We start from the raw sequence: 16002 nt of genomic DNA, 5'->3' as shown, positions 1-16002 counted from the left end.
GTTGTAAAGTTGGAAGATTTAGTCTCTCTAGGCGTTCCTCATATGTAAGGTTTTTGAGTCCCGGAATAAGTTTTGATGCCCTTCTTTGAACGTTCTCGATCAGGTCGATATCTGCTACTCGATATGGGTTCCATACACTTGCCGCGTATTCCAGGTGTGGTCTGACGTGAGCTTTAAATAATAACTTGAACATTGACTCATCAAGATAACAAGGTCTTCAACCCCTACTTCCCACCCCCACCCCCATATTGATTACCTGGTAGAATGTTGCAATATTAAGTTAATTTCCTTCATTTATCAAAACTAAGTAATATATATTCCACTTTCTTTTTGTTACAGTATCCTTTGATAGAGACGGCCGAGCATTTGACGAGAGAGAGATAGCATTACTACACGAAGTTCGACGACTGAGGGAAAAGTTAGCCGTAGACAACAGGACTAAAAAGCCACCCCCTTATGTTGCACTGGACTGAGTTTTCAAGTGATTGACTCATTATCAACCCAACCCGGACTGACTAAACAGACTTAACAGTCATACCAAAGCTGCAAACTGATCCAATGTCGAGTCATCCTGGCAATTTTTAGCCAGGAATATTTTAAGTATGTGCCTTTTTTGAACTGTGTACATAATAAAATGTAGTCATGTTCAATCCTGGACCAAGTGGTTGGAACACAGTAGTTGTACCACAGTCATTACCATAGTCATTGTCAAAAGGAAAGGTTTCATGACTACCTGGTATGTCATTAAATCGATATATATACACATACATAGTACATACCCCTAGTAGATTTAATGTACTTAATGAGGCCAAATTTGTTCTTAGACTGAGTACCAATCTTTTTGATTTTCTTTTTTTTTTTTTTATTTGAAGCAAAAATGAAGAATATCTTGAAAATAAAGAATTTTCCCATTGTGATGGTTCATGGAAATGGACATTTCAGCTGTATAGTCCAATAGCTAGCTGTTGTGACTCTGCAGTTGAGTGTCGTGTCTATGTACTTCAGTTAAGCAACATCGAGCATGGTTATCTCTTGGATGGGTGACCGCTCTGTGCAGGTTACACCATATTAGCGCTGTTTAACAGTGTCCTGAAAACATGAAATGTACAAAATTGTAAATCTGAATGAATTCAAAGTTGCATTTTGTCTTGAGCAATCCTTGCAACAGGGGTCTTCACTGGATTGCTCAGTGATGAAAAAAAAAGAAGATTACTTATTTATACGTATCAGCCAGGATTGGTATCAACAGTGTATATAATATATATATATTAAGAATTATTGTTAGATTGATAAATAGTTCTACATGTAAAAGATTATATATAATTTGCTGTAGACTTTCAGCAGATTTATTCCTGATCATCAGCTTTACATACTTTTATCATTACTGGTATTAAAAGTTATGTCGGCTCGGTGGAATATTTGTGTGTTTGTTTTAGTCAACCATTGTGATATTGCTTACAGATGTACTAGTAAATTATTTTGATTAATAAAAACAAAAAACAAAATTCTGTTGTTATTTTCGAACCTATTTGGTCAAACAAGTGTCCCCACAAGAAAGGACATTGCTGTATTGAACTAACTTCTATGTATGATCTTCATAATCAAGTCATACAAATTGCAACGTTAACGTTTTTGAAGGTTTTGAATATAAATTTTCAAGTTGATCTCAATATTTCTTCATTCTTATATGAAGAAGGCAAAGCTTGAACAAATGAAATAATTCATCCCAGCATATTTCTGGCCCAATATCATGACCCCATGATCATCCCCGTTATTGAAAAGAAGCCGTTTTAGATTGTAATGCATTTTACCCTTGTGACCTTGCACACGATATTTTGTCAAGGCTATTTATTTGTACCAATACTGATAGCCCATCATCCCATCATACTTATAACATATCATGACCCCAGACCTCTTAGTTATTGAGAAGACGATGTTTGAAAATTTTAACCATTTTGACCCTTTCACATTAAAAAGTAGGTCAAGGTTATTAATTTGAACAGCCTTTGTAGCCGTTCAGTTTGTTTCTGACACAATATCTTGAACCTTGAACTCCTGATAATAGAGAAGATGTCATTTAAGGAAGGGAAAAGATTGATATTGGACAGACACAGGATACAGTACTAGACAAACTTGCATGTCCTTCTGGCAATCAAGTTGAAATATGAAAATAGATCTTCAAAATTTTCTGTAAATTGTAAATACTAAAGTATCAATACCACACTGATGAGATATTGAAGTACAGCATTGAACAGAACGTTTATGGCATAATAACTCGTTGGTGTTGATATTTTAAATTCTCCAGTCGGAAGTGTGATTGATGCCAGAAGTACCTGGACTTGAGTTGCCTTAAAAAGACCTTTAAAAAATGCTAATTGTCCAGAAGGGCTGAGCATATTTTGACTAAATTTGATTTTTGTTAGACCAACAAAAAACAGGAGTCAACCCCCTCTGTTTATGCACTATTGAGTTCCCCCTTCTTCCTAATGTCTCCCTTGACATAGTCCGAATTTTCTGACGATCTTACTATATACCTATATGTTAATCAGCTTTAGGCGATATTAACATCAGAACCCTTCGGATTAGCCTTGACAATGCCTCACGTTTGGCCTTTAGTTGAGCGTTCGCCCCTGTGAGGAAGGTTTTTGGGTTCTGTCCCCTTGCCGAGACATACCAGAGTCTATAAAGATGGTAATTCATATGTACTCCTGCTAAACGCTCAGCTTTTTGGGAGTGGTACGACTGGTTCCCCCGTTGTTATGATATGGTATAATGTGACCGGTTGGGGTATCCTGCTGGGTGTCTTTGACAGTATGCTTCATTGAGGTAGCACTATAAAGTCGGTATAAGTTCCGCGCTATAACAAACATATCGCCACCTCCCAAAACATACTCTACGCATGTATCTCGCACACAGGGGATCCTTAAATGACCTTTTCTGTTGATAGGACATTTTACAATACAGAAACAAATCCAATCACCAATATATGATTTATAATGGTCAATGTCATTTTAATTTGTAAGGCCCATGAGAAATATCAAAGATTTACTTCCATCAGACTATGATGTCGGTCCCTCTATTTACGCAACATAGATGGAGTCCCCTTCTACCCACAAGGAAGAAAAGTATTTCAATAATTTCTATAAGTTTTTATTTATTTTATAACAATTGCGAAACACTATCAACTTATCACTCTTGCTAGTCCAGATGGAAACTCACGTGGGTTCGTATTGTGGGACGGTACAGAAGTACCCAGAGAAAACCCACGTGGTCGGGTAGGTGACCCCATACCTTATAGGTGAAGGGAGATTGTGCTGTCACTGTGCCACCTGATCACCCATTAAAAAAAGTAGTCCATATCAAGTAAGGTTGATTCAGACCGATTTCGCCAAAATCCACTGAGGCCTTGACAAACATTTTAAGGTTTAAGTTGACGGACTCCGCGCGATCAAACAAGCTCATTGGCCACTTGAACCTGATAATTCAAAATCAGTTGGGTTCTTTGAAATCACACTAGTATTTATGAAATGTAAAAATATCACAGAATCAAATAAATGAATGTGTTTGGGGAAAAACAATAAAATGTCACCATCACAGTAGACAAAAATACCGACGACTCTTTCAGAGTATCCAATCTTTGTAATGGGTGTTCTGTTGCAACGGATAAGATTACCAATAGTTTGTCTAAAGTCATCACAAAAGGTTCGTTAGAATGAGACACGTGTAAATAAATATCGTTTATGAAATGAAAACTTATTTGAGATCGTCAAAAGATTGTCTTATTTCTCTTTCCCAAAATTAACTCGGAATCGATTGAGCTCAAGTGCGGAAATAAAACCCTATAGGCTATATGTACGCTAAAACCTGATACAGACGAGTATATCAGAGCGTGTCTATCCTCCACGTACTCACCGATCAGACAGGGCCGTGTCGGTTATCGTCAACACTTCATAAAAATATACCTTTACTAAAGGGAGTCGCATCGCGTCAGGAATTAAAGCCTTAGAACTGTGAACCACCAGCCAACTGAGACCACCCCCTTAATAACCGTGACTAAAACAATCAGCAGGCCCGACCCACGGGTTACGTGAAGGAGTAGTTAACCTTATACAATTACCGTGACTAAAACAGCAGGCCCGACCCACGGGTTACGTGAAGGAGTAGTTAACCTTATACAATTACCGTGACTAAAACAGCAGGCCCGACCCACGGGTTACGTGAAGGAACAGTTAACCTTATACAATTACCGTGACTAAAACAGCAGGCCCGACCCACGGGTTCCGTGAAGGAGTACTTAACCTTAAACAATTACCGTGACTCAAACAGCAGGCCCGACCCACGGGTTCCGTGAAGGAGTACTTAACCTTATATTACCGTGACTAAAACAGCAGGCCCGACCCACGGGCTCCGAGAAGGAGTACTCAACCTTATATTACCGTGACTAAAACAGCAGGCCCGACCCACGGGCTCCGAAAAGGAGTACTTTACCTTATATTACCGTGACTAAAACAGCAGGCCCGACCCACGGGCTCCGAGAAAGAGTACTTAACCTTATATTACCATGACTAAAACAACAGGCCCGACCCACGGGCTCCGAGGAGTATTTAACCTCATACAATTACCGTGACTAAAACAGCAGGCCCGACCCACGGGTTACGTGAAGGAATCTTATCCTCAATTACTTTGGGGCAAACAATAGAGTCATTATCCTTATCACCGTGACCAGCCAATAGAGCGCTACCCACGGGTTTCGTGAACGTGCCTTAACATAAGCAACGCGACAAAAGCAGAGCCAAAGGAACACTACCCACGGGTTTCGTGAACGTGCCTTAACATAAGCAACGCGACAAAAGCAGAGAGCCAAAGGAACACTACCCACGTGAAAAAACTTAAAAGCAGGGTGCTACCTCCGGTGAAATTACTTTAGCCAATGGAAATAACTATTGCAGTGGTACTCTAACAAAACTCTGTGAAAGTGTTTTTCCTTGACAGCAGCGACAACATCTGAAACCATGAGGTTCTACAAAAGGCGTCAGTGAGAGTTACTTTATGTAGAGTCAATAGAGCGACTGCATCAACCATGGGCCTTTACCCAGGGACCTTACCTAACCATATAACCATCGTAACATTGTCAGGAAGGAGGATCTGGCTCTCAGGATAAGGCACCACTTATAGGTAAGCTATGATTTTTTAAAGATAATGATATAAAAAAAAAAAAAAAAAGAAAAAAAAAAAAAAAAAGAAAAAAAAAAAAAAAAAAAACGAATGAGGGGAAAAAGAAAGAGAAAAAACTATATAAAAAAACCCAGAACAGACACTGATTAGTCTAATTACCAAGAGTAATCCATCTATTTAATTATAATTTTAAATAAGCTGTCATATCATACTTTTATTTATTGGTTTTGTATGCGTACACATTGTAAATAAAACCTGGCTGTAAATTAAACCTGACAATGTTTGAATTATTAGACGACAATTCTCTACACAGGGACTTGGCACAAATCCCCAGCCCACGGCCCATATATGTGTATTATGGTACTATACTATATATGTACCGTGGGTCGTGCTAAGTCCCTGTGATTCTCTACTTCAGTAATACTCTCTATTTTGTTCGCTATTAGCACAGGGACCAGATGCCTGATCCCCTTATCCATCAATAATAAAAAGCTCAGGGGCCAGGCAATTAACGGTATCTATCAATAATACACCAATCATACATACATACATGTATCTATATTTACGCACAGGGACCAGGTGTATCTAGGTAAAATTTTTCAATAATTTAACATAGGACCCAGATACATGGTCGTGATACTTGATTTAAAGTAACATTTATTCATTGACATTTCATCTATAATTCTTTTTGGCGATCAGACAAAAACTCTTCTTGGCTGTTTATCAATATTATAAGATTTTTTTCTTATATGTTTTATTTCCAGAAAGGGGTTACTGAAAGTCATAATCACATGAAAATAATGATATTCATCAAACTAACTTCTTATAAAATGCCTGAGATGCTTGTTAAACTATGCAGCCTATCTAATTCCGAGGATTGTTTTCCATTAATACAGCTAATGCTGAAATCTACTTTCTAAAATGCTTCATTTCGTAAATCAGGGATGCTTTAAAGCCCCGGAAACTCTATAAAAGTGTCCACGGAGCAGTCAAACCACAATCGATCATAGGAATCCATGATCGATTATTTGAGATAAAACGACTCTTTATAGATTAAACTATTAATTAGGGCAACACTAGTTTTTGATCTTTAATAAGGTGTTGTAAAATACATGCGCTCATAAATTTCAGTGGTATTTTCGTCCGCTCGCTGCAAGTGTTCTCTGTAAATTGATATACCGGGAATGAACCCTTGGATTTTGAAGATATATCAATCGTTATACTGTATATACACGACTTTTTTATTAACGATATGGCGGATGATATACGTATATGACTTACAAGTGGAAAAAAAGGTAAACCTTTGAACCCCGTGATATTTAAAGTATACTTAAGCGGTGCACTGTCCGCCGCTGATGTACATTGCCGTTTTTGAAATTTTAGTGTACAAAAATGGCTATGAGAATGGTTGACAATACAATGGTGTTGGTATGGAATACTTATACAATAGGCTCTTTGTGATGCCATATTTTAATTCTATGAAATGATGCAATAGACGTGCTTTAACACTATTGTTATAAATACATGACGTCGTGCTGACGTCATGCTATTGTGTTGTGAACGAGAAAGGTAGATTGCCACGATATAGAGAAATATTGAAAATGCATTCTTAGGCATGCTTCTCGAAATGTAATAAATACAATAAGACACTGTTCATACGATATTGAATTATTGAATTTATTTGTGTCATATGGAAATGTAGAACAAATGCTACTCAGAAGTTCTGTTAAATTACTTCAGTTCGAAAATAAGCTTATCCGAGGGTAGAATGAACACAACTCGAAACGAAATGATTTCTCTTGGCTAAACCGACAACACCAGAAATCATGAAGTCAATCACATGGATTCCATGAAGGTTACTTTTCTAGAATCACTTAAGCAACTACGAAAACCATATGGATTTATCTATACATGTCACTTTCCTTCATGTATATGGAATCTCAAAATCATGAAGCAAAGTGGACGATATCGCAGCTAATGAAAATCGCCAAAGGCTCGTTTGGTATACAATTAATCAATATTTTACATTTAAACAATATATGCCCGTCGATAATTCAAAAGTTCCAAATAATCAGTGGAAAAATATCTTCATTAGACACAATTTGATAAAAGTCAATGTATGAACCGGTACTGCATGTACTTTTCGCGAAATATTTCCCTCTAGAATTGATAAATTCAAACACAAAAACATATTAAGTAAGGAAAAAAGGCTATTTAAGATCAATACGGTTTAGCCGATTTCAGCGGAAATGAGAGCACCGCGAAAACGATATTATGTTATTTACTGTAACCAGTATGCTAGCATACATGGCGATGAGAGCTTTCGATATTATGGTCGAGAGGTGGACACTTATGTTAACCGATCCGGTGGCTGTGGTGCGCAGAGCCATTCATTCACAGTGAAGTCATACTCATCTCGCTATACACTTACGTTGATATTGCTATCAAGTCTGATTATCTTGCTCCGTCTCATCTTTTCTCGGTTTCCTCCTCATTCTGGTACGGTAGATATTAGACGAATATTGCCCGTAAAGTAGAGCTTTGGTCATTACGGCTGGAAAGGTCTAAGACATGACGCTATTAATGCACTCTGCACTCCATAGGTTAACCAATGTATTATGGTTGATGTGGGTATCAAACTGGTAGCTAGTCACAAGAATTACCTAGATGGTTGTTATAGAGACCAACCAACCAATTGTTTTCCCATAGACTTTAGTGTTAACATTTTGGATTATTTCATTCAAATTCTTGAATTGAATATGACGATTATGGTTTATAACAAAAGTTTAGGGTCTGATATAAAACCTAATCAAAAAAAAAAGTTGGGTCCTTCAGCTAAAATTTTCTCCAGGGTAGCCATTTTGAAAATAGGTGAATTTCGCAGTAAAAATTCTCAAAAATCTTAAATGTTTACATGTTTACTATTATTACGTGAACTTTTGGGAAAAAAACCAATCGGACTTAAGAAATTTATATCAACATTTCTTATTGATAGTTACCTATCAGGCTACATATCTATTCATATCTATTTTCTCACTTCATAACATACTGGCCAATCAGTGGCTGCCAGACATTTTATCCTTGGCTCAACTTTCTATACACAGGGGCTGTTTCAAAAATATATTTTTTCAATTGGTTGGTTGTTCCCTATATATAGTTAAACTTGTCGATCGCTATTCTTACCTAGACGGTTGCTATGGTTACCTAGAATATTGCTATAGTAATCTATTTTATTGCTATAATTACAATTTACCTTAATGGTTTACCTATATGGTTGCTACATAATTCGCCTGTAGACGGGTTGCTATATTCATCTAGTTGGTCGCTATAGTTACCTACATGGTCGCTATAGTGACCAAGTTGATCTCTGTGGTTACCTAGTTGATTGTTATAGTGACCTAGTTGATCTCTATATTTACCCAGATGGTTGTTATAGTGACCTAGTTGATCGCTATAGTTACCCATATGGTTGTTATAGTGACCTAGTTAATCTCAATAGTTACCTTGATGGTTGTTACAGTGACTTAGTTGATCTTTATAGTTACCTAGTTGATTGTTATAATGACCTAGTTGATCTCTATATTTACCTAGATGGTTGTTACAGTGACTTAGTTGATCGCTATAGTTACCCAGGTGGTTGTTATAGTGACCTAGTTGATCGCTATAGTTACCTTGATGGTTGTTATAGTGACCTAGTTGCTCTCTATAGTTACCTTGATGGTTGTTACAGTGACCTAGTTGATCGCTATATCTACCCAGATGGTTGTTACAGTGACCTAGTTGATCTCTATAGTTACCTAGATGGTTGTTACAGTGACTTAGTTGATCGCTATATTTACCCAGATGGTTGTTACAGTGACCTAGTTGATCGCTATATTTACCTAGATGGTTGTTACAGTGACCTAGTTGATCTCTATAGTTACCCAGGTGGTTGTTATAGTGACCTAGTTGATCGTTATAGTTACCTAGTTGATTGTTATAGTGCCCTAGTTGATCTCTATAGTTACCTAGATGGTTGTTATAGTGACCTACTTGATCACTGTAGCTACCTAGATGGTTGTTATAGTGACCTAGTTGATCGCTATAGTTACCTAGATGGTTGTTATAGTGACCTAGTTGATATCTATAGTTACCTAGATGGTTGTTATAGTGACCTAGTTGATCACTGTAGCTACCTAGATGGTTGTTATAGTGACCTAGTTGATCGTTATAGTTACCTAGATGGTTGTTATAGTGACCTAGTTGATAACTGTAATTACCCAGATGGCTGTTATAGTGACCTAGTTGATCGTTATAGTTACCCAGATGGTTGTTATAGTGACCTAGTTGATCGTTATAATTACCTAGATGGTTGTTATAGTGACCTAGTTGATCGTTATAGTTACCTAGATGGTTGTTACAGTGACCTAGTTGATCGCTATAGTTACCTAGATGGTTGTTATAGTGACCTAGTTGATCTCTATAGTTACCTAGTTGATTGTTATAGTGACCTAGTTGATCTCTATATTTACCTAGATGGTTGTTATAGTGACCTAGTTGATCGCTATAGTTACCTTGATGGTTGTTATAGTGACCTAGTTGATCGCTATAGTTACCCAGATGGTTGTTATAGTGACCTAGTTAATCTCAATAGTTACCCAGATGGTTGTTATAGTGACTTAGTTGATCTCTATAGTTACCTAGTTGATTGTTATAATGACCTAGTTGATCTCTATATTTACCTAGATGGTTGTTATAGTGACCTAGTTGATCGCTATAGTTACCTTGATGGTTGTTATAGTGACCTAGTTGCTCTCTATAGTTACCTTGATGGTTGTTACAGTGACCTAGTTGATCGCTATATCTACCCAGATGGTTGTTATAGTGACCTAGTTGATCGCTATATTTACCTAGATGGTTGTTACAGTGACTTAGTTGATCGCTATATTTACCCAGATGGTTGTTATAGTGACCTAGTTGATCACTGTATTTACCTAGATGGTTGTTACAGTGACCTAGTTGATCGCTATATCTACCCAGATGGTTGTTACAGTGACCTAGTTGATCGCTATATTTACCTAGATGGTTGTTACAGTGACCTAGTTGATCTCTATAGTTACCCAGGTGGTTGTTATAGTGACCTAGTTGATCGTTATAGTTACCTAGTTGATTGTTATAGTGCCCTAGTTGATCTCTATAGTTACCTAGATGGTTGTTATAGTGACCTACTTGATCACTGTAGCTACCTAGATGGTTGTTATAGTGACCTAGTTGATCGCTATAGTTACCTAGATGGTTGTTATAGTGACCTAGTTGATATCTATAGTTACCTAGATGGTTGTTATAGTGACCTAGTTGATCACTGTAGCTACCTAGATGGTTGTTATAGTGACCTAGTTGATCGTTATAGTTACCTAGATGGTTGTTATAGTGACCTAGTTGATAACTGTAATTACCCAGATGGTTGTTATAGTGACCTAGTTGATCGTTATAGTTACCCAGATGGTTGTTATAGTGACCTAGTTGATCGTTATAATTACCTAGATGGTTGTTATAGTGACCTAGTTGATCGTTATAGTTACCTAGATGGTTGTTACAGTGACCTAGTTGATCGCTATAGTTACCTAGATGGTTGTTATAGTGACCTAGTTGATCTCTATAGTTACCTAGTTGATTGTTATAGTGACCTAGTTGATCTCTATATTTACCTAGATGGTTGTTATAGTGACCTAGTTGATCGCTATAGTTACCTTGATGGTTGTTATAGTGACCTAGTTGCTCTCTATAGTTACCTTGATGGTTGTTACAGTGACCTAGTTGATCGCTATATCTACCCAGATGGTTGTTATAGTGACCTAGTTGATCGCTATATTTACCTAGATGGTTGTTACAGTGACTTAGTTGATCGCTATATTTACCCAGATGGTTGTTATAGTGACCTAGTTGATCACTGTATTTACCTAGATGGTTGTTACAGTGACTTAGTTGATCGCTATATCTACCTAGATGGTTGTTACAGTGACCTAGTTGATCGCTATATTTACCTAGATGGTTGTTACAGTGACCTAGTTGATCGCTATATCTACCTAGATGGTTGTTACAGTGACCTAGTTGATCGCTATATTTACCTAGATGGTTGTTACAGTGACCTAGTTGATCACTGTATTTACCTAGATGGTTGTTACAGTGACTTAGTTGATCGCTATATCTACCTAGATGGTTGTTACAGTGACCTAGTTGATCGTTATAATTACCTAGATGGTTGTTATAGTGACCTAGTTGATCACTGTAGCTACCTAGATGGTTGTTATAGTGACCTAGTTGATCGTTATAGTTACCCAGGTGGTTGTTATAGTGACCTAGTTGATGTCTATAGTTACATTGATTGTTGGTATAGTGACCTAGTTGATCGCTATGTTTACATTGATTGTTGTTATAGTGACCTAGTTGATCACTGTAGCTACGTTATAGTGACCTAGTTGATCTCAATAGTTACCTAGATGGTTGTTATAGTGACCTAGTTGGTCGCTATAGTACCATAGATGCCATCTAAATCCATCCAATTGTTCCCTATATTTACGTAGGTTATTACTATCGTCATCAAAGAAAGTGATAACAGGAAGACAGCTCCAAAAGGACTTACATCCCTGTAAATAGGAGTCATATAACGAACCAGTAATTTCCATAAAGTCTTTTAAGGCGGCACAGATCGGGATAATCTCCGGCGATGTGCGTTAATACTCCCGGAAAATCTTCCTCTCACATAACGTTGTGACAAACAAAATAAAAATAGATTAAAACAAATCCTAAACGAGCAAAAAATTGATTTCATCCATCGCTGTCGCTGGGGATATTCCAACGAATAATGAAATACGAATTAAATATTCATATATTCGTTATTTAAATATCCACCTTTCCTTGTTAATTGTCCAATCTAATTATCTCTTAATGCATCAACACTAATTGAATTTAATGTTTTTTGAGCTTGCAGTGGTATTGCATTAAGCCTCTAAAACAAATTATCCGTCTCTCCGAGATGCTTAGACTGACATAGGGTTATTCACATTAGCAGCAAACTCCCACAAGATCGGCTGATAATTGATCTGGTGTGTCTCGCTGCATGTCGTCAACAGCAGCCTGTTGTGGAGTTGTTTTTTCACACGAAAACTTCTTGGTAGCGAATTCTCATTCTCGAGAACAAGATGGCGTTACAACATTCCTGAAGGCGCTTTATCCGTGCGTCCGTCCATCCGTCTGTACGTACAAAGAGTTCGGTTTAGCCGACATTGCGGGAAACGCCAGCGGACTTGAATGGTACGATGAAATGTCTGTCGTCCGTTAGTCAATATTTTAGCTGACCTCTCGAAGAGAGGGGCTATGATGTTACCCAGACGTCGGCGTCAGCGTTTCTTAATGTTAAGATAGTAATATCTTTATAATTGTTCTAGGGGGGCACTGATATTTGCATGGTTTGAGGGCTTCTGTAGGGATTAGAAATTACTCCCCATAGTCAAAATAAATTATTTGTGAGAAAGTCTGTTTTCTTATTATATTGGACCACAGGGGTTGGTAATGAATGTTTATGATAAAAATCAAAAATAGAGCCGTGGTCCGTATATTATGGATATATGCTGACCATGGCACTATTTTTTATTTAAACAAAAAATCATTACAAACCTCTGTGATTGGACTTAGACTTGTTAAGTTTAAGAATATTTCCTGTTAGAATTGCAGCACTTTGCTATAGATTCCAATTGGGTAACCCATCCCCTAATGCTATTATTATATAGTATAGTGATTAACAATCTGAGGCGACCTTTTGTTCCGTTGGCGACACTCTTTCTTAATATGCTAACCACGTACTCTAGATACCAGGGAGGGTTCCATAAACTTTCTTCACACACTATTACGTCGACGTATTTTGAAGTATCAACTATGTAAAATAAAAAAAGGAATGCCTAGCTTTCTCTTAAAAGATCCTGTTATTCAATGTTATTAAATTTCTGTACTTTGCTGTCTCTTTTTGATACATACGTCGGCAGTATAACCAACTATGTGTGCAAGATGCGGGGTTTACACAAAGAGTCTGATATCGAACAAATTCATCTGACTTTTGCAAAACAAAAACAAAACAAAAAAACAAAAACTAAGAGTTCGTAAATCTAAAACCTAACGTAATGATCTATTTTGAACTTGGTAGATTTCCTCTTCTCATTTCGCGCTGAATTAGATTTTTTAAGTACTGGTGCAAATTGTTGAGGCTTAGTAATTGTATATTAAGTGCAGGTTAACACGATATGTACATTGGATGTGAATCAAACCCACATTGTAAAAAATGGATGGCTTCGGTTAAACAAGAATATTTGTATCTCCGAAAAATGGTTAATGAATTTCATGTAATTAGAGCACCTAGTACCGACTTGTGCTACTAAATTAGAAATCTATCATATATCATTTCAAGTTTCCCTCGTCTGTTTGATCCTAAATCCCTATTAAGGACTGTCTGCTGTATTTCGTTATATGATAAAGGAGATTTTTTGTGATGTATCAACATCAGTTTACCATGTTCTAGGTTAGAGGTCAACAACATCATCAATATAGATAATTAAAAACAAAAAACTAAGGTGTGATAATTGAAACCTTGCGAACCCAAACCCTATCAAAAATACCAGACAGAAATCATTAATACAAACTTCATGTTGCCTGTTATGACCATGGCTAATGAAACACGATCGATAATACTACATTCTAGGAGTCGGCTAATTTGATAAACTGCCTTGCGAATACTCCCTGAAAATTTTGTTATTCAACACTTTCACACGAAAACTTCTTGGTAGCGAATTCTCATTCTCGAGAACAAGATGGCGTTACAACATTCCTGAAGGCGCTGTATCCGTGCGTCCGTCCATCCGTCTGTACGTACAAAGATTTTGTACAGATATCGCATGCACCTCTGGACAGATTTAGTTCATATTCACACATAACATGTTTCGATCCATCTTGACATGACGTCTTTGAATTTATTTTATAACATAATGTTATTTGATTTCGTTGTGGTGTGAAAACTCCGAAAATACCGCGGTAAAACGGCACTTTAATCCACACCTATTTATAGATTATATAAAAAGGGATGAGCGAAGCGGTTTATGTCGTAGGTAATTCACGAATATGTATATAAAATGCAAATAAACCACAATGTCAATATGTATTCACAAAAGTCCTATTTAGTAGTATTATCGTGTTATGATAGATTTGATCGCAATAATATTGCGTTGGAGAGCAATACCAGTAATAGTTTTCAATGCCATTCCCATCCAACATATAAAGAGAAAATTCAAAGCAAATAAGAAGTGATGGTACAGATAGAACTCCCACAAGGTTCACCCGAAATACGTCATAATCATATTAATTCCATTGGTGTCAAAGTTCCCATGGGACACATTTAATCTACGGTTCCCATTGCCGTACTAAGACATTTCGGCTGTCATGTAACTTTTAAAGAAATTAAATAAAGGTGAAAACCTAACAGAATAATCTAACAGAATAATAGAATAACCTAACAGAATAACAGAATAACCTAACAGAATAATCTAGGATTCCCCAACAATTAAGTATGAACGGTATTTAAGAAGGATTTCTTAATGGTAGTCTTGGGGACATGGTTCTATATTTATCACTCTATGGCATTACCGCTATATGACCTTACCAGCTGAAGGTGGGCGTTACCAGCTCATAACTGCCAACTCAACTCGCGTATGAATAAAGCAGTAACACGCCTGCTGACCCAGCAATATAAAAGAGTGGAAAATAAACCTTCTGCCGTAGAAAATTTAATTCAACAAGTCGGGTACATATCATCTTCATGTTTTCATTTTTTTATTTTATTTATTTTTTTCTGTTATCTTACTCACTATTGTTTTACGCTGAACCACAGCCGAGAATGGCGGGGAAACTTAAAGGAACAATTCCATTAATTACAGTGGCTTTTTTTAATCGCAATTGGTAAATATAAGAATTAAACTGTTTTCAGTTGGCAGTTATAGGCTGATAATGCCAACTGGACAAAGGCCCATGTTAAATTTGCCTTTGTCCACTCGGCATTATCAGCCCCTAGCTTCAAACTGAAAGCAGTTCAATGCTTAATAACCGTTACAATTTATCTAAGAATAGTGAACTTCATAGTGTACAAAACAATTAAAGAAGACTAGTGAATACGAAAGATAGTGTTGTAGTTGATTTTATGCATTTTATGTAAGACTTAAAGATTTTTCTTTCTTCTGACGGACACTGTTATTTAACACGCTTCACGGTTGAAGAAACAAATAAATACACTAATATAATTATATTCAGAAATGTGCACCTGTTTATAAAAACTAGCAATAAATTCAATAACGTATAAACATACTTTTCTACTGTATTTCCTTTGTCTTTGAATATTCGGAGAACAATGTTACAAAAAGATTTAATTGATGACCTTCACTTTTTTTGAACGTAATGATTCGGGAAATGTCTTTGATAATGTTGCTATAACTTGTGCCCAATCCTATTTGTATTGATCTATGGTAATACAAATATATTTAAATGAAATAAATACATGGAAGACTAATTTTGATTTCGAATACTTTCTATTTTATTATCTAACCATATTTCATTGAAAACCAGTATAACAGATTCCATAATTCGCATATATATTTTCAAACACGTACAAAAAGTTCGATAACCCCTTTATATAGATATGTTTTCAAATTGCAATGGAATTCTAAGTAAAATCTCAATGCCTATGACATATTTAATGTTTCAACAAAATTCCAATAACTTGTATATAAAATTTTCCACAGAAGATGAACT

At 36.6% G+C, this 16002-nt stretch overlaps 1 protein-coding gene across 1 annotated transcript in view; it reads left to right on the top strand.

Annotated features, from left to right (window-relative positions):
• Positions 1–1091, top strand: part of LOC117337634 (TBC1 domain family member 31-like) — a 31869-nt gene extending 30778 nt beyond the window's left edge. Inside the window, exon 24 of the mRNA XM_033898713.1 lies at positions 340–1091. Within this exon, the coding sequence (XP_033754604.1) occupies positions 340–473 (134 nt within the window). The 3' untranslated portion in view covers positions 474–1091. The remainder of the gene's footprint in view (positions 1–339) is intronic.
• The last annotated feature ends 14911 nt before the right edge of the window (positions 1092–16002 follow it).

The sequence above is a fragment of the Pecten maximus genome, chromosome 11 (genome assembly GCF_902652985.1).
Source record: "Pecten maximus chromosome 11, xPecMax1.1, whole genome shotgun sequence".
Taxonomy (NCBI): Eukaryota; Metazoa; Mollusca; class Bivalvia; order Pectinida; family Pectinidae; genus Pecten; species Pecten maximus.
The sequence above is the reverse complement of the archived record's forward strand: the minus strand, read 5'-3'. Positions and strand labels throughout refer to the sequence as shown.